Source organism: Wolffia australiana, chromosome 1 (genome assembly GCF_029677425.1).
Source record: "Wolffia australiana isolate 7733 chromosome 1, ASM2967742v1".
NCBI lineage: Eukaryota > Viridiplantae > Streptophyta > Magnoliopsida > Alismatales > Araceae > Wolffia > Wolffia australiana.
In genome coordinates, this window is record NC_135835.1 from 7,909,212 (window position 1) to 7,935,059 (window position 25,848).

The window sequence follows — 25,848 nt, forward strand, 5'->3', positions numbered from 1 at the left end:
TGTGTTTTGAAAATAGAATTATAGGACCACTCCCAACTAAAACCAAATAGAAAATTCTTACACGGTATAATATGTATGACTAAGATTATAATACAATGTAAATAAGTACAATTTCAGGGAAGAAATCACATTCCCCATAAGGTTATGAAAAAAGGATGACAGTAGCTTCCAATAAAGATACATTTCACGTATTTGGGTGATATCTTATTAAAGTTAGTCCCAATATAATAAAAAATGCATAAGGAAATAAGGTGTATCAATAAATTTTCTAAGTTGTCATTCATGAAACTGAATAAAAAATAAATATTTTGTAAATTTTAAGTCAGAATTTATGTTTACTCCAAATGATGAAGGAGAAAAATTAACTTCAAGAAAAGAGGGATAAAGAGGCTGGATGAAATAGATAAGAAAAGAAATTCCATATTTTCGAAATTAATAAACATATCATGATTAAAAAAATTAAAAATATTTTTGAAAAAATGGTGGATAACTGGTTGGATCATCTTCAAAAAAATTTTCCTTAAGCATATTATAGGTCCTAATAGTCATAGTTTTAAAATACTCTTGAAAAAATTAGAAGAGACATAGAAACCTATAATTTTCTTTGTTTATTTTAATGTTTTAAAAGCTATCTCAGTTCCCTTCTTATTTATACTTATTAATTCACTATCATTTTCAGTACTTTTTCTGTTTTATCATGAATTTTTGACAAGTCCTATAAGTTTGAGGACAAAGGGATTTTGTTCCACTAATTTTCTGCAACTTATCTCTTCTCAATTCATTGTAGGACAGGTGCATTTTATTCATAGCTATTTCATATTTCTTATCAGTAATTTTTTAGTGAATTGGTGATAGAAGCAGGTGTAAGATCAATCAAATAAAATAAAAAGAGTGCAAAGAGATAAGCGGCAAGAATGTAGCTGGGAACCTGAGTAAGAATTACAAATAAATTGTTCCACAATATTATTTCAAGAAATAAAAATGTGAAATAAGCAAAAAACATACGCCACCAATTGTAGAATGAAATCATGATGCCAACAAACAGTGGCAACACCTTTCCTGTGATTGTGAGAAAAAATATATCATTGGCTATACATGCGGTGAAATGTTTTACAAGGATGGATCATGACATATAAGAAATATATAAAAATGATAATAAATAAATTTATTATTGAGGTATGTTTAATTTTGAGTCTTAAGAAAGTCTGTTTCCTAAGCAGTATTTACTATTTTGTAATTCTCAAACCATATTTATCCTATCCTTTGTCATTCTCCCTTTGTTTTCATCTTAGAACTTAGTGATGATTAGCTCAAAGATGAATCATCCTTGTAAATCTTGATACATCTACTTGAGAATGATAATGATAAAAATTGTAATATTGATGATGACTTATCACTGTCATCTTCCCCTTGTTTGTGATTACACTGATTCCTAACACAATAGTTTTTACATTATATATCTCACAAGAATATTGATCCCCTACTTCTCTATCTCCTATATTTACTATAGTAGATAAAAAAATATTATCATTTTTAGTTAGTTAATGCTAAATACCAAAGTGTCCTTATGTATCTGAGTAAAATCAAACGTGTAGAATAATGTGACTTAGTGAGTTAAGATGAGGCCATAATAAAATGATCAATGGTATCTAAGTATGTAATCTTAATATTCCAATATAATTGATACTCAACAAAGACATCAAACTATCTGGATATAATAGCATTGTCAGATCCTTCTTATATGAGTATGGTTGATCCTACGACCATTAGTGTGGAGACACTAAGGACATATGGTGGACGCTCTTTAGAGAAAGAGCTCCTGAATTAGTCCATATGAATCCATGAATGTTATTATACCCATGTTTAAATCAATTTGATTCATGTCAAGTGTTACATTCACCTAAGACACCAAGGACACATTGTGCATGGAGATTTATATTTTGACAAAGACGTATGAGTCTCTAACTATGGGATTCTAATCATGTCTTCACTCAGATATAGAAATATGTACATGAAAGTTATTTATTGGTCAAGATGGGTTAGTTTGCCCTCATTATAAGATTAACTTGAAGGAGAAGATACATCAAATCCTAGCCATAGTAGTAGGGATATTCGAGAAGGTGTTCTCCCACGATCCCCGTTATGTATCAGTAACAACTGAATGATGGTTAGGGTTTGATAACTGACCATATCTTACTTCATTCAGGAGTCTCATGGGGATGGAGGATTATCCAGTAAAGCTTCAATTAGAAAGCTCAAATACTACTCTTTATATTCTAGAGGACAAGTTGTAGCTCAGCACCCCACTAACATGAAATTAAACATATTGATTGGGCTAAGTCAATCATTGATTAATTAATATATATAGGTAGACATAATTAATTAATAAACTTGATCAATAAGTGCTATTGGGTGAATAAGGTTATTAACTAAATTGATAAGAGGTCAAGTGGGTAACACAGATAAGATTAAAGGAATTTGCTGGATATACTTAATGTTATAGGGGCTTTATGAAAAGAGCCTTGAACAAGAATCAAAAGAGGGGGCCCGTTCTATGTGCCCATGACAGCCAGTCCTGGGTACCCATCTTTCTTCTTTCTTTTTCACTCAAATTACTCCATTATAGGGTATTGATAGTGAGGAGATCAATTATACAATAAGAGTCGAATAAGAGGAAGAGGAGATCCAATATCACATTGATTGTGTGGATCCATCAAGAGCTCGGACATGTGAGCAGCTTGAAGAGACTCCCCCAAGGCAAAAGTGATGGGTGGAACAAGTTCCCCACAAGGTAATCTCAATACCCATTATTTTACAGATAAATAATAATTATACCCATCTTCCAATGCATGACAAAAATGTTTTTAAACATAAAATCAAGGCCTGAAAAACTGAAAATTTTGGTTCTCTGATATAAGTGTGTCTAAAATTTATAAGTGTACAAAAGCTAAAAGTATACATGTAAAGAAAAATGACTCTTGCACTAAAACAATGTCCAACCTTATTGTCGTATATTCCACCACCTGGAAAAGAATTTACCCCTCATGGATTCTAATCATAATGTTTTTCAAAACCAACATTTTGTACCATCCTATGAGCCAAAAAAATTTCAAAAATTGTTCCCATCCTAATTATTTCTTTGCAAAAAAATTCTTTAGAAATCTTTTTGGATAAAATTAAAATTTTAATAACCCCTATTAGAGATAAACTAGCATTTATTCTTAATACATCTCATTTTATTAATATTAAAAGGAAATTAAAATATTTTTTCGTGGGAAACTTGAAAATTCTATATTTTATTATTTAATTATTCATTTTAGGGTTTAACATATTTTGATCATGATATCAATTTTTATCCTAAAGTGACAGTGATGTAACTTTATTAATAGTATGCATTATACAACTTAAACTATAAGGCCCAATATTCATGCATTTATCACCTGAATACTATTATATATCTCCAAAATACTAACATATTGTTGCAAATTTATGTAAAACACAATTAATAATTCATAAATGGTTCCCTTACATAGATTCCTAACCTTGTAGATGTCCTTATTCACATTTTTCCACTATTCTTTTGTTGTTTCTTCTATTTGACTTTCAAAATCTTTAGAAAAATATGATATTATTGTATACATATTTGGTATTTAATACATAAAATGAATATAACTGTGTTGGTAATTAATGGATTTATCATTATAAATATTTTTTCATTGTACTTGAGATACTATAGAATTTCCGTTCAAATAAAGGGTCAATTTTAAAAGTAACTTTCTATCTTATACATCTTTGAATATATAAAGATTAGTATTTTATAAAAAAACAAAAACCAATTTTCCACCCTAAGGTTTCCCTCATCTTTTAAACCAACACGTGACAATTTTTATCTATAATCTCATACTGATTTGATTATTTACATAGATTACCACACTAGTTTCATTGTTACATGTCTAATTGAAGATTTTTTAAGCAACTTATTAATCCATATTTTTAATATCCTTAATCATTACGTTAAATATAAGTTAAAATTACTTCTATTAAAAATAGAAATCAAATTGTTTAAAATATCCAGATTACATATCATTTCAATTTCCCAAGGATATTTCTATTTTAGGCTCATTATGAAAATCATTGTGTTTTCTATTCACCAACTTCATGTATCAGTAATCTAGACCTTTTAGTTCATTCATCCAATTTCATTTTTCATTTTAAAACACCAAACATAAAACTTTGAATTAACCTGAAACTTTATATAAACAATTATTTAATTTATTTATCTTCTATCCTTCTCAGAGTAAAAAATTATAATTAAACAAAAAGTGTCTGAAGTGATTTCCTACCAAGACTGTGTCATAAGCAATTATATTTCCTTGCTACTAATATATCTCCACTAACTTTCTAATTTATGATCTTGATACATATATGAATATAAAAATTTAGTATATATGTTTTACAAATATTTTAGTTTACCCACAAAATTAAGATAGCATCAAAAAGGATGAGTGGAGTATGTTGAGAAGAGATAAACATGATGAGGATGACACATGGAACCATGGATTCTCAGTCAAAAGATTCATATTTGTTCTAGAAGCTTCTGGAATGATTTATAATTTTCTAGAACCTTTTAGATGATTCTAGAACCTTCAAAATTATTCTAGAGCCTTCTAAATGCTTCTAGATATGGAGTGCCCTATACTATCCAAGAAGCTAATGGATCCAACTAGAAGTTTGTGGGTCTTTCTAGATGCTCTAGAAAGGTGTGGAAATCTTCTTGAGAGGGCAGTCTTAAGAAGTTTCCAAGCTTCTCTATAAAACGAGGTGCCTGCCTCATCTGAAAGGTGGAATTGTGAAGGGGAATTCTGGAAGGAATTCTTGAGAGCATCCTGTGAGAAACCTTGGAGGGCTCAAGCTAAACTAATTAGAAATTGGAGAAGATTTGGGGACAACATTGCATCTTGCAAAGAGGCTTTTGTGAATAGAAGACACCAAGTGTGTATCTTCTTGTTGGTTCGTCTCTTTGGTGAACTTTTTCTCTTTTCGCCTTTTGTACTTGCTATTTTGGACCTCTATTGTGTACATTTATCATCCCATTCAAGAAGTTTGTTTTTCTCCAATCAGTGTGTGGGTTTTGTTACTCTTATCCCTATACTCTTAGTGGATTCTCCAATCAGTGTGTGGTTTTTTTTATACTCCAATCAGTGTGTGGGTTTTGTTTATGCCCATCATAAAACATAATTTTATTCTCCTATCTATATTTCTGTAAAGGTATCTCAATATATATTACCTATATTTTAAATCTCTATAACTATAACTATAAAATCTAAATAACCCTATTGCAGGAAGGATGGCTAGATATTTCTTGTAAAAATGCCAGACCCTAACAGTTCATAAGAAAGGATATTTTGATTTATTGATCCCATGAATTATTATTTTTAAGAGTATGCACCGAAAGCAAGAGCCGTATGAGGTGAAAATCTCCTGTTTGGTTCTGGAACGGAGATTCTTTGAATAGAACGGCAACTGTAATGGATGTCGGCTCAATCTGAAGGAAATTATGCAGAAGCTTTATAAAATTATTATGAAGTTATGCCACCAGATATTACTCTATAATTTTGCCCTTCTACACACAATTTATGCCACACACAAAAGCTTTGGAATATTATTTATGGGCACTAGAATGCAATCCATTTTTACAACAAGCATTTAGTAATATGGCTGTGATTTGTCATTACGTGTGCCTATATCCACTATAATATGCTCTAGTCTATCGGAAAGGAGAGGTAGGTGTAAAGATTGTCCGGTGAAGCGACAGGGACTTGGCAAGAGATCTAAATGATAGAAAGAGAACATCTGGAATGTTTTTTCTTTCTTTAGCAAACTAATATGATATGTTGGGAATTCAGAAACAAAAGATTATAGCACAATCATCATGCGAAGGTGAATATGTTGCAGCTACCACTGCAGCTTGCCAAGGAATTTGGTTGGCCAGACTAGCCAGAGATGTTATGAATACAGAGGCCATACCAGTAACACTAATGATTGATAATAAATCAGGAATTTCTTTGTCAATGAATCCAGTATTTCGTAGTAGATCAAATCATATTGAGCCTGACCTTCACTTTCGGCCCTACATTCTCTAGAATTTTCTATCCCTATCTGTGTCTCTCTAATTTTTAAAACTCAGCCATTGGATACAGTTGTTGTGACAGGTGAGATCATTATAGAAGTATTGATGTTATATACTGATCTCCTTAGAAAGTCCAGCTTCTTTGTGCAAGTCTTTGGTTTTTCAATGCTCCTATTTCAGTGATTGAAGTCTTGCTCTCTTGACAAGAAAAATCACTAACAGCGCCAGAAGATCCATCCACCTCTTCCTACTTGTCCCAAGAACCACCTCCCACAGACAGATTCACCTCCAAATGAACTTTATCTTCTTCATGGACAGAATAGGGAGACCAACATAAACCGATGACTCTCCCTCCTTCTAGACATTCTCTACCATGCCAATCTCTTGTTGATCCACCAGATCTCTATCTGATCCTTGATTAATTTGCTCTGATACCAATTGTAGTGGAGAAGGCTGATCCAATCATGTTCTATCTATAATAGACGAGATATGTGTTCCATATGTTTAACCCCCCCCCCCAAACACAAAAATTGCCAGAATGCAGGAAAGGATGTGTGCAAAATTGCGCTGCTCCCTCTCTTGTCATTTTCCTTCGAAGTCAGGCCCACTTACTAGCCTATTTAATGTGGATTTACCCTCTATAAAACCTATGGAGAAAATTGCCTCCAGGGTGATTTCTTGTTTATTCTCTTTGCCTCTATATTCCTCGCTTCCCTATCTACCTTGGTTTCTTCTCTTCTGGATTATTCCTTGTTTACTACTCCCTTATCTTGGGAGTTCAATGTGGAGCTCTTCTACTGCACCATAGGACAAGCTTACGCTCAGCATCACGGGCCTTGAATGTTGACGTTGTGAGGGTGTCGTACAAAGGTTTATTGTATCTCTGTATACGCCATGATATTGATCGCACCCGGAATATGATATTTTCTGCACTTTACCGTAGCATCTTCGGTTTTATTTCAACAAGATGTAGTCCAAGGAATTCTTATTTAAAACAAGAGCGCCGTACGTATATAAAAGGATTATGGCAAAAGACGGTAGCACGGAATATCATCCGTCCCATCACAAAATCCTCTGTTGTTTCAAAATTTCTGTAGTAATCCGCAAATGGACCATGTCTATCAAAACTTCCAAATCCAAGTGTATTAAATAACAAAATAAGGACAAAGATTTATTTCTGGTTAATAGCGATAAAGCCTCGTGCGTTCACTCACTATCCATCTAGTCCAGCTTCATTCGGGTATTAGAACACACGCAATCTCTCAGTCTCGATCGTCGTCACAGTCACCTTCGTCGATTCAATAATGATTAATGATGAACTGGTTAACAAGCGGCGAGATGGGCGGCCGCTAAAGTTATATCGGCGAGATGGGGAGCGGTATTTTGCCCATTTGCCGACAAGGAGAGTCAAGGAAAAGAGCCGCCTGTTCACAATACCCGTGAGCCTCTTTTGTCCTTCGCCGCTCCCTTTTGTGCTAAAATGTCAGTGGCTGCGGGCCCTGTTCTCAATTATATTCTCTCTCCTTTTCAAGCCTCAAGTTCACGGGTTAACCATCGGAGCTTCAAACGGCATGCCCGACCCAATTCAATCTCTTTCTTCTTCCCGAATCTCCATTTCACCCGCCCTTTCATCATTCTTGCGCCTTTGGGTGCATGGATAAGGATAGCGTATCATTCTCTTATTCTTTCTTGGACCGGCCTCTACTTTTTTTTTTATATATAATGAAAGGAGGGTGACAACCAGCCTATGTATTTATCCATCTCCTTCGGCGTCTTCCTCCATCTTCTTCTCTGTTCCATTGACTCTCTCAGGGAGAATGAAGTTATGGGTTTTGTTTCCACTCCTTGTAGTGGCTTGGATAATTCCAAGTCCTGCGTTCTCGAAGCAATGCACGAACACTGGCGTCTCTCACTCACTGCGGTACGAGCTCTCTCTCGCAAAGAACGCGAACGAGAAGAAGGAAATCACAACCCACCACCTTCACTTGAATCCGACCGAGGAGTCGGCATGGATGGAGCTGCTCTCGAGGAAGCTTCTGAAGGGAGTTGGAGATAGAGAAAAGTTCGACTGGTTAATGCTGTATAGAAAGATAAAGGGTACTCAGAATAATATCCCTGGAGACAATGCTTTTTTGAGGGAATTATCGCTTCACGATGTGAGAATAGATCCTGATTCTCGGCACGGCCAAGCGCAAAGAACGAATCTTGAGTACTTGTTGATGCTGGATGTGGATCAGCTTGTATGGAGCTTCAGGAAGCAGGCAGGTCTTCAGAACCCCGGTCAGCCGTACGGGGGCTGGGAGTGGGCAGGCTCTGAGCTCAGAGGTCATTTCGTGGGTAAGTTTTCTGCTCCAACGATAATCTTTCTTTCTCGATTTTCCGGAAGAACCCACCGTGCTTATGTAATACTTCAGAGCATTTTTTCTTTTTACAACTCAGTAATTTTCCTGTCGCATGATTCTGTCAGATGGGTTTATTCAAAAACGACCCATGTCATTCGATTGTAGCTTCTCGTTGAAGCAAATGATTTCCTGGTTTGTGATTTATTTTTTGAACGTTCTACAGGGCATTACATGAGCGCAGCTGCAAAAATGTGGGCTTCTACTCATAATGATACGCTGTACAAGAAGATGACTGCTATTGTTGAAGCTCTCAACGTTTGCCAAAATAAAACGGGAACTGGTTACCTCTCTGCGTTTCCGACTGAGCTTTTTGACCGTTTCGAGGCTCTGCAAACTGTGTGGGCGCCCTACTATACCGTGCACAAGGTAGAAGTCCGATTTCGAGTAAAGTTGTGGGAAAGTTTATTTCACTTTTTTTATTTATGTTGATATTTTATAGATCATGGCGGGACTTTTGGACCAATATCTATATGCTGGGAACAAGAATGCTCTGAAAATGGTGGTCTGGATGGCAGAATACTTTGGTAATCGCGTGGATAATGTGATAAGGAAATATTCCTTGGAGAGACATTGGAACTCCCTCAACGAGGAAACCGGTGGCATGAATGATGTCCTTTATAATTTGTACAGTGTTACGGTAAAATTTTCTCTTTGATTTCTTTGACGTTACGGAATAAACTGTTCTTTCTTTACCGTTCGTGATATGAAGAATGAGTAGCGTAGTCATGAGCGAAAATGGAAGAATACAATTAAGTATTCCTCTAATTTTTTGGTAGAGTTTATGAAAATTAGAAGTGTATCTGTGCTTGGGATGTTTGGTGCCGGTTTTATTCTCAAAACGTTATAATTTGCTAAATGCAGGGAGATCCGAAGCATCTTACTTTGGCGCATCTTTTTGACAAACCATGCTTTCTAGGTTTACTTGCAATTAAGGTGAGACATTCTGCTGCCACGCTAGCAAATATTCCCTCATCTTTAAGAAGCAACCTATGCTCTGAGCCGTCGTCATTGTATTGATTTGTACCGTCGATGTATGCAGTTGAATTCATTTGATAATGCAAGAAAAAACACTTATGAACTAATAGAATACCAGTAATTCAGGTAAAAATATACTTGCAAATTACGTGGACAAAATGCGTCTGCCATTCGGCTGATAATGTTATAATTCACGTACTGTCGCATAATTATGACAATAAAAATTAAAATGGATCAATCAATTTTATCAATTCTTGGATAATTACGGCAACAAAAGGGAATATTACTCACTTGGAAGGCATTTATGCATGCTTAAGTATGACATAAAAGTGAAAATTTCCAGCTATGATTCATTCATTCTTGTTTAATTATGACAATAAAAGCGAATGTTTTCTCGCAATAATTTACAAAAAGTGCACCGTTGCTGTCTTTGCTTTTTTAATCTTCTCTTCAGGCTGATAGTCTTTCAGGTTTTCATGCGAACACGCACATCCCGATTGTCGTCGGAGCTCAAAGACGGTACGAAATAACGGGGGATCCACTTTATAAGGTATTTTATAATCAACCATTATTTTTCATAACGTCTTTGGATAATAATCTAAAAGACTATCTGGTTCATCAAGCTCGTCTTTTCAAATCTTCGATACTCTGACAGGACATCGCAACGTACTTCATGGATATCGTTAATTCTTCTCACAGTTACGCCACCGGTGGAACCTCTTTCCACGAGTTCTGGTGACCTCTTGCCACCCAATTCACTCATTTGACACGTACATTCGATTCATAATTTCAAAGAGAAGTTATTCAATTCATTATCGCTAGGACCGATCCAAAACGTCTGGCGGACACTCTGATGAGCGAAACCGAGGAATCCTGCACGACATACAACATGCTCAAGGTTTTCGGGAGTTTGATAATCTATTATTCTCGCAATATTATCACCGACGATGCATGTCATGCGCATGATAAAGTATTCATAATCATCCAACCAGGTCGCCCGCAACCTGTTCAGATGGACAAAAGAGATGAGCTACGCCGATTACTACGAGCGAGCCATCACGAACGGCGTGCTGAGCATCCAACGAGGAACAGACCCAGGAGTTATGATCTACATGCTTCCTCTCGGGGCAGGAATTTCCAAGGCCAAGAGCGAACACGGTTGGGGAACCCCATTCAATTCCTTCTGGTGTTGCTACGGAACCGGTGCGTTCATACAAAACCTAATCTTGAACGAAAATATCGAGCTTTAAACCAGTATTTTCCTTTGTTTTTCCAAGGTATTGAATCGTTCTCCAAGCTGGGGGATTCCATTTACTTCGAGCAGGGCGGTGGCGGAACCACGCCGAGCCTGTACGTGATCCAGTACGTGTCCAGTTCCCTTAACTGGAAATCGGCCGGAGTTATCGTCCGACAGAGCGTGCAACCGCTCTCTTCTTTAGATTCTTCTCTCCGGGTGCAGTTCGGCTTCTCTCCGTTGAAGGTGATAAAACTACAGTTTGGAACAAACGGAACGGGTATTCCGTCTCAACGCTAATGCCCATCTCGGCGACGTACATCGTACAGGCGTCCTCGCAGGCATCCGAACTGAAACTGCGGATCCCGTCTTGGACAAGCCGCGAAGCGAAGGCAACTCTGAACGGCGAATCTCTCGCCGTTCCTCCTCCCGGTGAGCAATCCCAAAGCTTCTCCCTTGCCAGAGGAGAAGCGACTAACTTTCTCTCACGGCAGGGAGCTTCCTCTCGGTGACGAGAAACTGGTCGGGGGGCGACAAGCTCACGCTAGAGCTGCCATTATCGCTACGAACGGAGCCCATCGAAGGTGAAAAAAACCCACTTCTCGGACTATCGTTTATCACTAGAATTATCCGAAAGTTGCGATCTTTGTTTCGCAGACGACCGGCCGGGGTATTCTTCTAAGCGGGCAATACTCTTCGGGCCATATCTCCTCGCCGGGCTGACGAGCGGCGACCGGAGGTTGAAAGCCGGCTCGGCGGCGGCAGTGAGCCTCGGCGAGAGAGCCCAGCTGGGCTCGCTGACCCAGACCTTCGCAGGAGGCGCTAGGCTGGTGCTTACCGCTGGAAACGGAACACTGACCATGGCGGAGGTCCCAGGAGAAGGCTCGGACGGCGCGGTCCGAGCCACCTTCCGGCTCGCGCCGGCGGGGACCGGTGCGGTGGCGCTCGAGCCGCTGGACCTTCCGGGCATGGCGGTGGCCGCACCGCCGGGTCCGGCGGAGGAGGCGCTCGTCGTGCGACGGGAGGCGCCGGCGGTGGACTCTGTGTTCAGAGTGTTACATGGGTTGGACGGGAAGGCGGGATCTGTGTCTTTGGAGCTTGTTTCTCGGCCTGGCTGCTATTTGGAAGGCGCGGCGGAGCTCGCCGCCGGGAAAGTAGCGCGACTGGCTTGCTCTGGTGGGGGTGAGTTGTCCCCCCCGGCGGCAAGCTTCCGGCTGGAGGCGCCCTTGAAGGGATATCACCCCATCAGCTTTGTGGCCTTGGGGGAGAACAGAAACTTCCTCCTGGAGCCGCTGAATAGCCTCAGGGATGAGTCTTACACCGTCTATTTCGATACCGACGGATGAGATTCTTCGCTCTGTTCCCCTAGACGATGGTTGTGTTCTAGTCCAGGAACTTTTGAGTTGTTACTCTTAACAAGTTTTTAACTTCCTTGGGTTTAGAGTATGAGGGAACTGTAGTTGAGGTATGTTCATTAGGTGGTCTTTATTTGCTTTGCCCGTTGTGTATTTAGATAATGTGACATAAGTAAACTTGACTTTTTTTTCAAATATTCCACTAGATTCTAGGAGACATGGTTGTTCTGTTCTGTTTGTTTAAAGAACCGTGCAGGGCCTTGTCCTTTGTTCTGTTCTCTTTTTTTTTCAAATACAAACAAAATTCTCACATTCGAACAAAACTAGAATAAAATTCGCACAAAGCGAACAAAAGAACCGCACACGGGTCTGTGCGATGATCTGTTCGAATTTGTTATTATTCTGTTCAAAAAATCGAACAGGACGAGCAATTCGCACAAATTCACACCAAAGGAACCGAACAACCATATCTAGATTCTAGCAACAGGGCAATGATTTAGGGACACTTGATCAGTTCAGTATGTAATTTATAAAAGTTATCTTCCATTTAGAAGTCCAAGGAGAAAAACAATAAGAGATCCCCTAAGATAGGAACACTGTAAATCTGTGCCTCACGTGTCTCCACTCCTTACATATATTAGATGACGATACTGTGAGTTAAACCAAATGATCACAGTTTTTCTTGAAGAAACCAAATGAGAGCTGTTCTTTAGAATGGAGGTCTCATCAATTTTTGGGAGTATCCTCTCTTCAATTGTACCTATCTACTCACCACCATTTTATCAAGTCAATATTTACATAATTGGCAAGCTTTTGGAGCTGATACTGAATATTCAGCAGTAATGGGTTCTGGATGTTAAGGAGTCAGCACCAGAGACCCCGTGCGCCAACTCGGCGAGCCAACGGAACTGCAAGTCCGTGCGTCGTCTCACCGAGCCAACGGATCTGCAAGCCAGCGAACAGTTAGGATCATAATCCAGATTAGATAGTAAAAATCAATACATAGTGTATACTCGTTAGAGATCTAGATGTTAGGATTAAATATAAGATCACATAGAGGGCTAGGATTAAATCTAGAGTAGGATTATAACGGCCAGGATCTAAAGGGACAACAGCACCGATCGAACGACGCGATCGGTGCACCCCTTAGTTATAACGGCTGGGATATAATCAATCCAACACTATAACGGATGGGGCACACTGCACCGATCGGACGACTGCGATCGGTGCACCCATTGGGTTATAACGGCTGGGATTAAGTCTCAGTTTAAACAGAATATATCCGTTGTAAACTGTTACAACGGATACATTCGAATAACAGCAATTTACTATTATTTACCATCTATTCAAACTATAAATACCAACCGATGTTCACTTAATTTCTTTGCGGGAATAACAACGATCAACTCTGTCTCTCTTCTTGACTTGTCATCTCCTCTTTCTCCTTTCTCTCTTCTTCTCCTTCTATCTACTTCTTCTATCCTTCTGCGGAAGATTTCTTCTCATGGTATCAGAGCCAAGCGGTCAGAATATGGAAGAAGAAAGGCTCGCCTCATCCATCACCCGTATGCTGCATCTGCAATATCGGCAATAGGGCATGTACCCATAGTCATTCCGCCTGGCACAACAGTTGCCATCAAGCTGGACTCCACCAACTTTCAGATGTGGAAAAATGTCGTCCAGCCTCTCCTAAACGGGTATGGTTTAGACAAGTTTATTAATGGAGCAATTTCTCCGTCCTCGGATTCCTCCAATCCACCATCAAAACAAAATCTGCAAAACAAGCATGGGAAGCTCTGGAGAACAAGTTTGCTGCAAGAAGTCAATCAAGAATTATCGAATTGAACAGGCAGTTTGCAAACATTGAAAAAGGTACATTGTCAATAGATGATTACATCAAGAATTTCAGCTCAATTGTAGAAGCTCTGGATATTGTTGGGCAACCAATCAACGAAGCCGCCCAGATCTACACACTCCTCAGAGGACTTCCCACTGAATATTCATCTTTCGTCGTTAGCATCAATGCTAACCTCGATCACCTAAGCCTCGAGCAGATCGTTACGAATCTGAAGGCACACGACGACTATCTGAATCATCACAACAAAGGAAGTGGAAACGCCACTCCTCTGATGGCCAACAATGCACAAAAACAGTCCTTCAAAGGCGGCGATCAAGGGCGTGGAGTCAGAAATGAGAATTGGCAAAGCAATCAGAAGAATTCAACCGATCAAGATCGGAACTCGCGGTCTGAGAACTGGCGTCGACAGCAGGGCTCTAACAGGGGACGAGGACGAAACCAGAACTACCAGCCTCGCTGTCAGATATGTGCACAATACGGACACAGAGCCAGAGAATGCCAGGAGTTCCTCAGACTATCAAATGCTCAGCACGCTCGGCCAAGAAATCCTCAAGCCTATTCTGCTGAACATGGAGCTGGAGCTGGAGCTCCTGGCGAGGATCGACAAGGATGGTACCCCAATAGTGGGGCAACCCATCATGTTACTGCTGATTCAAGCAATCTTCATCAAACCCAGAGCTATCAAGGGCATGACCAACTCCACATAGGTAATGGAGCAGGTTTGCACATCTTAGCCATTGGCAATTCTAAGATCACAACATCAGATAGAACTTTATTTTTAAAAAGCATACTGCATGTTCCATCTATAACCAAAAATCTCCTCTCTATTCAAAAACTTACAGCAGATAACAATGTTTTTGTAGAATTTCATAAATCCTTTTGTCTTGTGAAGGACAAAGCAACCAACAAAATTCTCCTTCGAGGAAACATTAGAAATGGGCTCTACTACTTGGACGGGCTCAATTCTAAGGAAGCCTACGTTGGAGAAAGAGCCTCAGAAGAAGTCTGGCATTGGAGATTAGGACATCCCCAACTCAAGACTCTAAAGTTTCTGATTAACAAATATGGACTCCCAGTCCTTCATCGTCAAAAATTACTTGTTTGTGATTCTTGTAATGCCTCCAAGTCACATAGATTACCCTTTTCTTTGAGCTTTTGCATTCAGATCTATGGGGACCATCTCCGGTCATATCTCACTCTGGCTTCTCTTACTATGTTGTATTTGTGGATGACTACAGCAAATACACATGGCTCTACCCTCTTAAGAAGAAAAGTGATCTTCTAAGTGTTTTTGAGTCATTTCAAAAACAAGTAGAAAATCAATTTTCTTCTAAAATAAAATATGTTCAATCTGATTGGGGAGGGGAGTATCAAGCTCTTCACTCATATCTCAAAACCCAAGGGATTGTTCATAGAGTTTCCTGCCCTCACACTCCCGAGCAAAATGGGACTGCTGAACGAAAACACAGACATCTGATTGAAACTGCCCTGTCTCTTCTTCATCAAGCCAAAATGCCTCAAAAATTTTGGGATGAAGCTGTAGTCACAGCAGCTTTTCTCATTAATCGCTTAAACACTCCCATTCTGCAAAACAAAACACCTTATGAAATGATGTTTAATCAAAAACCTGACTATGCCATGCTTAAAACCTTTGGATGTTTATGTTACCCGTTTACTCGTCCTTATGCTAAAAACAAACTGGAGTCCAGATCAAAAAAGTGCGTTTTTCTCGGATACAGCGCACTGCATCTAGGATATAGATGCCTGTCTCTCCATTCAGGTAAAATGTTTATCTCTCGTCATGTTATATTTTTTGAAGAGTCTTTTCCCTTTTCACTAACCAGTTCGAGTCACCAAGACACAGGAATCCTAGGATCATTTCATACAGCTCAAAATTACCATTCCCCCTCGATTCCTGTTTCTACAGCAGACCCCGTGCTGCCTGAAATAGTCAACAATACCAGCTCCCATGAAACCACTGTAGACACCCAACTAACTGAAGATCACTCACCTTCTGATGAAATGCACGCTCCATCAATACAAACTCCAAGCTTCCCCTCTGCTCAGAATTTCGATCCACTTCATCCTTTGGACTCAGAAATACCCATTCTAAATACATTAGATTACTCTCCAGAACCTGGAGATATTTTGAAAACTAGACCTCTAGTCGATGTTTATCATCAAGACATCATATCCGAACAAACACAACAGCGCATGTCCTTCACTGCAGTGAAACATCCACTACCTCTTTGTCTCTCTGTCATTTTAGCTCGGCCTGATGAACCTAAGTCCTACAGCACTGCTGCACTAAATCACAACTGGATGACTGCTATGCATCAGGAAATGCAAGCTCTCATGAAAAATGAAACTTGGGAGCTCGCCCCAAGAAATCCAAATTACCACGTTATAGGGTACAAGTGGGTCTATAGGTTGAAGTACAAACCCTCATCTTTTAAACCCACACGTGACAATTTTTATAAGAGAGTGAGAGTAAAAGTAAGAGTAAGATACTAAGAGGGAGAAAGAGAGACAGGGGGAGTAAGTGAGATTGTGAGAGAGCGTATGAGAGAGAGTGAGAGAGTAAGAGAAAGTGAGAGAGGGTAGGAGTCTGGGAAGGGGGATGGTTCAGTCTAGAGATATTGAGAAAGATATTAATCAGAGAGGAGAGTGAGAGAGAGAAAGAGAAGGAGGGAGAGAGAGAGAATAAGTGGAGTAAGAGAGTAGGAGAGGGAGAGAGAGATAGTAAGGGGGAGAGTGTAAGAAGTAGATACTAAGAGGGAGAAGGAGAGATAGAGAGAGTCACTTCTTACAGTGATTTCGTTTTCAGCAAGCCTTAACTCCTTCAAATTAATAAAGGAAGTTAGCGACGGTCCAAGTGTTTGGATCTTACAACTCGACAGCGAGAACTGTGACAATAACTCGAGATTAGTCATCATAGAGCGAAATGATCAGAACTCGGAAAAGAAGAAATGTCGGGATTCACTTAAATCATAGATGAGAGTAAAACACTGTGCAACAGAGAGAGATGGGGAGAAAAGTATCAAATGAAGAAAGAGGAGAGAGAGAGAGAGAGAGAGAAACTATATAGCAAAAGAGGTAGGGAGAGGAAAATAATGCAAGGAAGAAGGAGAGAGAGAGATGTGATGAGAAAGGCACAGAGAGTGAAAAGAGAGACGTAAAAAGAGAGAAAAACGACAGTAGTAAGGAGAAAAAGAGAGAGTGTGTAGGGCGGAAGCTTAAAAAACATAATTGGAATAATAATCGGAGAAAGACTTGTGGGATGCATTCCGTGGAAAGAAAATTGGCGCGGAAAAAGGAAAAACAGGAAAAACAGAATTTACTGATGAACAAACCTGGCCAAGATCCGCCGTTATGATAGCTCCACCTTAGATATGTAAAGAAAAACACTCAGATCACAACAATTCAGAAGAATATATTGAAATTGATCCCATTAAAAAGAAATTAAGAATCGGCAGCCGTTGATCCCATTATGAATTTAACGCGACCGGCAGGGGATATGAAGAATTTGAGTTGAGGGTAGAGAATCCCAGTAAAAGGATACGAATTTGATCCCATTATCCTTTTGATCCCATTATGAATTGAGGAAGAATCCTTTTAATGGGATTCTTCCTCAATTGTGTTGAAATGCAAAAGGATATGAAGAATCGGCAGCCGAGATCGGGAAAATACCTGTTGAGAACAGGAAAAACTGTGAGTTTAATGCGATCGGCCGGGAAGGGGGGCACGGGCGGTGGGGAGGGGTAGGGGGCCGCGGGCGCTGGGGAGGGGGCAGATAGCGGCCGGGGGAAGGGGGCGCGGACGGCTTTCTCACTCTCTCACTCACCGTCTTTCTCTCTCACTCTCTCTCTCTTGCTCTCTCTCCCTCTTCTCTCTCGACCAATCAGAGGCCAGAAGCGCACATGTATTTCTATTATAGTAGTATAGATACAAAGCTCGTCTTGTAGCTAAAGGCTACAATCAGCAGGAAGGGTTCGACTTCTTCGAAACCTTCAGTCCCGTCATCAAACATACTACAATTCGACTTTTACTCTCCATTGCTATAAGCTGTAATTGGCTCATACACCAGTTAGATGTCTCAAATGCCTTCTTGCATGGGGACCTAACTGAAACCATCTTCATGGAACAATCCCCTGGATTCAAAAGCTCCGCATTTCCTCATCATGTATGTAAACTGCGTAAATCAATATACGGTTTGAAACAATCTCCTAGAACTTGGTTCACCAAATTAACTTCCTTTCTTACCACTCTAGGATTCACTGGATCTAAAACTGACACCTCCTTATTCTTTAAATTGTCTTTCCCAAAACCAATATTCATTCTAATATATGTTGATGACATTCTTCTCATTTCACCCTGTTCTACCACAATCAGCTCTCTGGTGTATAAGCTACATCAAAGCTTTGCAGTGAAAGATTTAGGTCCTGCATGCCACGTTACGTAACCCATTATATTAGGGACATACGGTAGCAGAATATTGCGTGTGAAAACTTAGTTTTCTTTCGTTGTTTCTGTGTCTCCTGCCATCTAGGGTTTGGATACAGGGAAACTGTGCATTATTGTGATGTTGTGTATGTGTGGTTGTGATTTCCTTTTTAGCGCAGAACAGACCCAGAAAAGAAAAAATAGGTAGCATTATGTGTATTTCTCTCTCTGCGTCAGGTGTGAGAAAGATAGGGAAGGAGTAGAAAGTGTTCCACTTTGATGTTGACTTATGGTTTCTTCTCTCTCTCTCTCTCTTATTCTATTCACTGCTTCACTTTAAAGCACAAGATAGACTCATGAGAGAAAAATAAGGCAGCATTATCTCCACGTCCATCTCTGCTGACACAGAAATATGGGGTGTCAGAAAACGATCCATATTTGATGTTGGCATGTGGTTTCCCCTCACACTCTCTCCCTAGGTACTGTTTGTCTTCGTTTTTCTTAAAGAACATTCTTCTTGACTTTATTGTACAACGGAGACCCGGACAAGAAAAAAATATAAGATTACATTATCTCCATTTACCTATCTGGTAACACTAGGAGAGGAACCAGGAGCAGAAATTATCTCAAATTTGATATCGCCATGTCTCTTTCTCTCTCTCTGCCTCTGTGTCTTCATCTTCATCTCCCTTTACGTCGGTTTCTCTCTGTTGGGTTGGTTTCAGAATCGACTAAGAAGAGAAAACAAAACAAAAAAAATGCTGAATATGATTGCTATGATTGGTCAGTATTCTGGATCTTGATCATGATCTTTCTGCTTGATTCCAACTTGCAGGGGCCTACAGTGAGGACGAACTAAGAGGCTACGGCGACCACCTCAGCCACCATGCTAGCCAATCACCCGTCGATAGCGGCGACTTCTCTTCTCAAAGCCAACACCTCGTCCCAAGCTCCTCCCATCTCTGTAGCACCGGAAGCAGCGTTGTCTATGATGACTGGTCTCGCCGCAGCGGAGCTGGCCCGGAGGACGTGTTTCCTTCAGAGGACGAGATACGGCTAAGGAGTCATGAGATGCTCGAGAATGAGGACATGCAGAACCTGCTTCGGGTGTTCACCATGGGTGGCGGCGGGTCATCTACTCTGCCCGATGACGGCGGCGGATTCTTCTCTTCATTTATGCAATCACCTCTGCCTGGCTTCGGCTTTGACGAGGACCGCAGTCGGGGCTCTGGCAAGGCGGTTGTCGGGTGGTTGAAGATCAAGGCAGCGATGCGGTGGGGCATCTTCATCAGGAAAAAGGCTGCCGAGAGGCGGGCTCAGCTTGTCGAGCTCGAGGACTGATCGTTGACTGTGCGTTGACTTTGTTTATTGCCATCTGATCCTCAATTTATGCTTGTACAGAGGATGTTGGAGGCAGCCTAGGTGGCTATTACTCTTCCACGACATTCTGTCTGTATAGTAAGAGTGTAGCCTACGTCTTTCTTGGCCCGTTTGTTGGGCATGTCTTCTACTTTGTGAGATCTACTTAAGGACATGTCCATGTAGGGTCCCTTTCTTGTCCTGAATCCTGATTGACCTGGGATTTTCTAGAATTTCAAAAAGTTAAGGGGTTTATTATGGAATGATGTTAAAACTGAGGGGTTTATTGGGTGATGAACAGATGTTCTGGGATCATTAGGGAAGGCTTGTTGACCACCCTTTTTGAGGGGAAACCTCTTGAATATGTGAAAACTGAGGGGTGGAACAAAAAGTTTCAAAGTGCATATTGATATGAGATAGTTGGACCCTGATTTGACCTGCTGGTGCAACATAACAACTGGTGTAACGGAATGGAATGTCTGCTGAAACATATATTTTTTAATTCTTCTCTTATAATATTTCCTTTTGAACTTCCTTCCAAAAGTGTCACCATAAAGGCATTAAGGGCCCTTCCTTTTCTGCAGACATCAGTGAATTTTGTTTATTGAAGCTTTCCTCATAATTCCCCCTTGGAGTTGCCTACGGATCACTGCCGCCACACCCAGACAGCCACCTTCATTTTTCCTGCCTGTAGCATTCTCATGTCTATCCCACATGCTGCTCGATTGTAGTGAACGTGTTGCCCCATCCATCAACAATTGAAGCCGTCACCTATCCTTTCGCCTCTCTGTTGGCTGTCCCCCTGACTTACACCTTTGTCGCCATGTTCCCTTCATTCTATAACCATTATCACCACCTTCATCATCACAGCCACCGTCGTAATCATCACTCTCCTCTCATGCTGCTGTTCTGAAGTCTTTTCTGCTTATGTTCATTGGGGGCATTGAACAGATGATTGAGGTGGGGTCATTAGTTCTATCTTATTTGACCTGTAACACCTTTTAATTTTCCCAAAGTGGATGTGTTGAGCATTGAAAATGGATGGAGTGTTGCAGTCAGGTTCCACTTAGGGTCACTGGTACGTGAGCCGACATGATCGTTTGATCCTCTCTATGGGCAGCCAAAAAAGACCAGTTTGTTAACTATCAAACCTGACTGTAGGGTGCAAAAGAATTGATTAGATTGACATAATGTTGATCGAATATTCCCTGATCAAGACTTTTGATCCATTAGAGGGCACATATTCTGTGCTCATTGCGAAACCTCAATGATCAGGTTGTTAGTGTCCTCAAGGGAACACAATCTGATCAAGCCTCTGGTTGTGATTGGATTGTCAATCATCGGCCAAATCACCGATTGAATATATTAAGCATATGATCATCAGTCAATCATCCTCAATCAGATGGGCCACTGGGCCCCATTTCATAAATTTATACATTTTTTTGGCTTTAAAAGTTAGTGCAAGTAGGCTCTATTCAATCATCATCAGTCTTAGACTCATGACCTCTCTAAATGAGTTGCACTACAAACCAGTTTGGTGGCCACCATGTTCAGATAAAAGATTCAACATAAAAAATTCAATTCAGATAGTGATGAAAAATAGTGAACATAAGTAATGGGATAGTATTACCCCTAATTTGAATGAAATACAAGATTCTTGTTGAATTATAAGAAATGAATCCAGACTTGCGTTACAACTCCATTTGTTAGGTGAGGTAATGACTTTTGGTTCTGAGGGGCGAGTTTACGAGAAGGTTATGAAGTGAATATGGATCTGGATGTTATAAAGTCGATGACGATGAAGATGAGACACAAAGAAGAAGATAATACATTAAGATTCAACGGCAACTCTAATTACCATGAGTTATTACGAATGGACCAATGGTTTTCCATGAGTTATTCTTCTATGTATGTCTTTAGCTTAATTTTTTACTTCTTAAGATAGAAAAATTATGGTTATCCTTCCTTCTGAATTTTCATTTGTAGTCCATTCCTTAAGTTGCACTGTCGGAACCTGATTTCTATTGTAAAAAAAATAGAGAACTAAGAGTAGGATAAGGAAATATCCAGTGTCTGTCTATGCAATGAGTTGGTGAATATCATTTTGTTATAAGAAGAGTTTGCATGCCTTACATGATATAAAGCTGAGGTAAGGGTGGGTACATTGTTTACACCTATGTTATGCAGCCACACATTCAAGCCCATTAAGTACTTTGGGTAACTACCCAATTAATTAGTCAGTTGCTAAGAAGAAAACAGGTTTGTATAGTTCCCATGACTTTAAGCCTTAAACTTCTACTGCAACACTTTATTGCATCACTAAGTTCCAATTAGTGTTTTAAAATTTTCAGCCTAATATAATATTCAATATTAACTTGTATACAAAATATTATTTCCTATGTCATTTAATTCATGCCACAAAGTCACAAATGCAACATAATTCAGTAAAGCTTTTCAAGCTCTGTCTATACCATAGGCAACCAGGGCCATTGTCACTGACCTCAATGGCATTTAAAATAGTTGAATCAAAATTTTATCTAAATAAAAATCAAATAAAAGTATCATAATCTGAGAATGAAACACCTAAATAATCTTATGCATTAGTAAATCAGATTTTCTTATAAAACATGCATACAACCTTACTTGATAATGATCTGTTCTATACCCTCTTACAATTGTACCCTTTAGCACAAAGGACAAAACCATCATTTAAGAAAAAAAATGAAAAAAACTACCGGCCATAGAGATTTAATTAAACCATGACTTATATAACAAATTGGAATTATATTTCATAAGACATGATGATGTATACATTTGATAAGATTGGAGGCAGTCATCATCCACTTATGCTCATCACAGAGTATCGTAGCCTAGGTAAGTGCCAGCCTACGCAAGGAACAACAAACATTATCCTTCATGTTATTAACCCCGATGTGACAGTCGATGTGACGGTGATGAATGATGTTTAAGAAGCTCAAGAAAATGATGGACGATACTAGGAAATACTAATGATAGATAACATGACAGTGATAGAGGGTCTTGTATGGGTGACTTGACGGGATGCCCATCACAGATGACGGCAATGAAGGATTTTCAAATGTTGAAAGAAGGGAAACTAAAATTTTTCTGTTAAAAATAAAATAGGAGATATGGTGAAATAAAAATTAAAAATTAAAATATTTACAAAATAAACTATAATTTTTATGAACGAGGAAACAATAAAAAATATGACTTACATGAGTTTTAATAAAACATTATGCTATTTTTAGATGATGATTCACTAAACCCACATGATGATATTCATGAAAACATGCATTATAGCAGGAAAATATTTGTTTTGATAATATAAATGATGACAAGTTCAGGCTATCAGTTGCCATTCACTTTGACCTTGGTCAAAGTGCATGAGATTGTCTTCCATTCCTTGATATTCACCATAGCAAAAAAAAATATTGAGGAAGACCGGAAAAGTAGAAATGTATTAAAATAAATTGAATTTTTTTATCAATTTATGAATTTAATATTAGAAAATTCCATAAATACCAGATTTTTTAAATCTAAACTAATTGATTTTCTTCCAAGAATACTCACCCCCACTCTTGCAAGTCCAGAACAATATTTGCTGGTTTAGATGAAAAATATATTTGATGGTACCAAGCCTTAATAGGCCTTTTACTAATTATAAAAATACAAAAAAAATAATGAGGGAAAGTTTCAAACACCCCCATCTATTTAAACACGAGGGGTTCAACACAAATTCTCTCATCCATTTGATTAATCCTAGTATGTGAGTCATTGTCTCTCTCTTCCATGTCCACAAACCTTCTAAAGATTGTTTTGAATTCCCAAAGGCTTTTAAGACAAGTCACTCAATATATAATAAAGCATGTGGTCCAGGTATAGTTAGATAATTCTATTTTTAAAAAAATTTCGAAGAATTAGATGATTTCAAAATGCATGCAACGCATAAGACTTTTTCATTGTACTACATTTTTAAATTATAAAAATAAAATACGAATATTGGATTTATATCCTACAAAATCATATAAATTTGAAATTGGATACAATCTCCAAATTACTACGCTTTTATATGTGAATCGACATATATAGGATAAATTTAACGCTGAATTCCAAAAAAAAATCATAGATCATGAATCCTTACTTATTTGTTTTAAAGTCTGGGGACATCTCGCTACCAGTTTGCTAGGAGTGGCAGATCTGCACACACTCTCAGCGGTGTGAGCAACCAACATTATGCTGCATGTGCGGCAGCCAACATACCCGGCTATCCCCAAAAAGGATGACTTACGTAGACTCGATCTTAGTCTTGCACGACATCAATGCTGATGTGGGTAGGGAGACCATGTGGTTGGTTTTTTTTTTTTGAATGCGGGCAGATCGGGTCGGTCCAACCCATCACACCCGTCTGTCGGGTTGTTCGGTCCGAGACGTCGCACGGAGCAATCGTATCAGTCCCTTGTACCCGTCCCATGACACTGCGGCTTCAGTTGGGTCGGGGAGGGTCGGGGAGGGTCGGGACGGGTCCGGAATGGTCGGGTCGGGTCGGGTCAGGTCCGGTCCGGTCCGGTCCGGTCAGGTCGGGACCGGTCGGGTCGGGACCGGTCGGTCGGGTCGGGCCGCGTCCGGTCGGTTTGGTCGGGTCCAGTCAGGTCGGGTCAGGTTGGGTCGGGTCGGGTCCGATCCAGTCCGGTCCGGTCTGGTCGGGCCGGGCCAGGTTGCACCAGACCCATCGTACGGGTGCCTCGCATCGCATTCCTTGTACCCCTCCCTTAACTGATTGCCCCTCTAGTGAACCACGATGCCATGACACCTTGCGGGTTGGGAGACCATGCGGTTGATTCCAGGAAGGTAACCAATCAGGATGACGCTTGGTTGGCTTTTCTCTACAAATTTGATGTAAGATCAACTGCCAACGCGTAGGCCACAATGGCATGTTGCTGAGATTCGTAAATTCTCTTGGCAATACTACATGGTATTCCCTCTCAAGGATTTTTTTTGCACTGGTTGAGGTTGATTGACTTTGATCAAAAGATCAAGGACGGTGTGCGGCTTAACTGCAGGACAACAACCCCCTTATCAATTTCAAGGATCGAAAACATTTTTGATGCATAATATGAAGATGGCTGATGAAGATGGGACATGACTTGGTGACATATCGCTAATCCAAATTAATGATATACATGGTTTCATAAAGGACCTTAAAATATTCATAAATGTAGAGGTTTCCACATCATCCATTCCTAAATTAATCACCACAGCTTCTCCATTAGGATTCCAAAGCTCGTTTTGTTATCGACTTTCTATTTATCTCCATCCAGGTTTGTTATTGGTTACGTATAAGTGGGAACATAAATATGAATGAGGTAACAAAGTATCAGATCAACCAAATTAAACAAATAATGGCTCAAGATCATCTTATTCATTGGGAATTGATAAGGGAAAAAAAGAAGACATCAACAGTGGGCTTTCTGCCTCCAACGGTAATTACCCAAAATTACAAGTCTTGTATTAAGAAGGTAAATTGCAAGTCATGTTGTTCAACTTTCTCTCTGCCCAAAGTTTGTTAAATGCCACCACTTTGGAAATCCAGGTCATATACAAAGCTCCTCTCCCAAAGATAACTGAATGCCACATCAGCTTTCTATATTGAACACTATCCGTATTTCCATATAACATAAAATCTAGAAATGGAGCTAATAATAAAGATGGCTCAGAGAGTAAATATCCTCACCAAAAGCTTATTATTAAAAGTCACATCTGCTACCTATACCCAACTCCTGTGCAATTCCACATCATCATATTTAAAATGGGAGCCCTTTGAAGAAATGATTGAGTGATAAAATTATCCAATCTCAAAGCTTATTGAAGGCCACATTTATTATCTAAACCCTAGTAATTTCCTAGTGCATAAGATCTTCAAAGTGAAACACTACGCTACTTCTTCGTTCCCGATCTCGCGCCTTTGTCAAAACCAAAGGCGCAAGTTTAAGGGCACCGCCGCCTCTAGGAGCGGGTGCAAAAGAAGTTAATTTATGAACCAATAAAGGAGAGAAAATATCCTACCCAGAAAC

The 25,848-nt window shown here is 39.6% G+C and overlaps 1 protein-coding gene and 1 long non-coding RNA gene across 5 annotated transcripts; one reads left to right on the top strand and one right to left on the bottom strand.

Moving 5' to 3' along the window:
- Positions 1 to 7,778: 7,778 nt before the first annotated feature.
- LOC144704362 (uncharacterized) lies at positions 7,779 to 12,291 on the top strand. The gene is made up of 12 exons (XM_078576777.1): positions 7,779 to 8,467; positions 8,696 to 8,898; positions 8,972 to 9,169; positions 9,394 to 9,465; positions 9,962 to 10,057; positions 10,163 to 10,242; positions 10,330 to 10,405; positions 10,500 to 10,710; positions 10,785 to 10,987; positions 11,071 to 11,173; positions 11,236 to 11,325; positions 11,399 to 12,291. Exons 1-12 carry the CDS (start codon positions 7,948 to 7,950, stop codon positions 12,085 to 12,087), a joined length of 2,541 nt encoding a protein of 846 aa, XP_078432903.1. The 5' UTR covers positions 7,779 to 7,947; the 3' UTR covers positions 12,088 to 12,291.
- A 462-nt stretch (positions 12,292 to 12,753) lies between these two features.
- LOC144704372 (uncharacterized) lies at positions 12,754 to 17,876 on the bottom strand. Of its 4 annotated transcripts, none has more exons than XR_013581806.1 (6): positions 17,645 to 17,876; positions 17,308 to 17,339; positions 16,765 to 16,860; positions 13,992 to 15,538; positions 13,462 to 13,869; positions 12,754 to 13,041 (listed from the first exon to the last, which is right to left on the bottom strand). It is a non-coding gene; the product is annotated as an uncharacterized LOC144704372 (long non-coding RNA). The 4 variants fall into 4 exon arrangements; XR_013581805.1 differs by having other exon boundaries at positions 13,462 to 13,908; XR_013581804.1 differs by lacking the exon at positions 13,992 to 15,538 and having other exon boundaries at positions 17,645 to 17,865.
- Between the last annotated feature and the right edge of the window lie 7,972 nt (positions 17,877 to 25,848).

Coding starts and splice junctions, on each gene's coding strand:
- LOC144704362 (XM_078576777.1), top strand. CDS start 7,948: ATGAAGTTATGGGTTTTGTTTCCACTCCTTGTAGTGGCTTGGATAATT. Junction 10,711..10,784: donor CTGGTGTTGCTACGGAACCG/GTGCGTTCATAC, acceptor TGTTTTTCCAAG/GTATTGAATCGTTCTCCAAG. Junction 11,326..11,398: donor ACGAACGGAGCCCATCGAAG/GTGAAAAAAACC, acceptor TTTGTTTCGCAG/ACGACCGGCCGGGGTATTCT.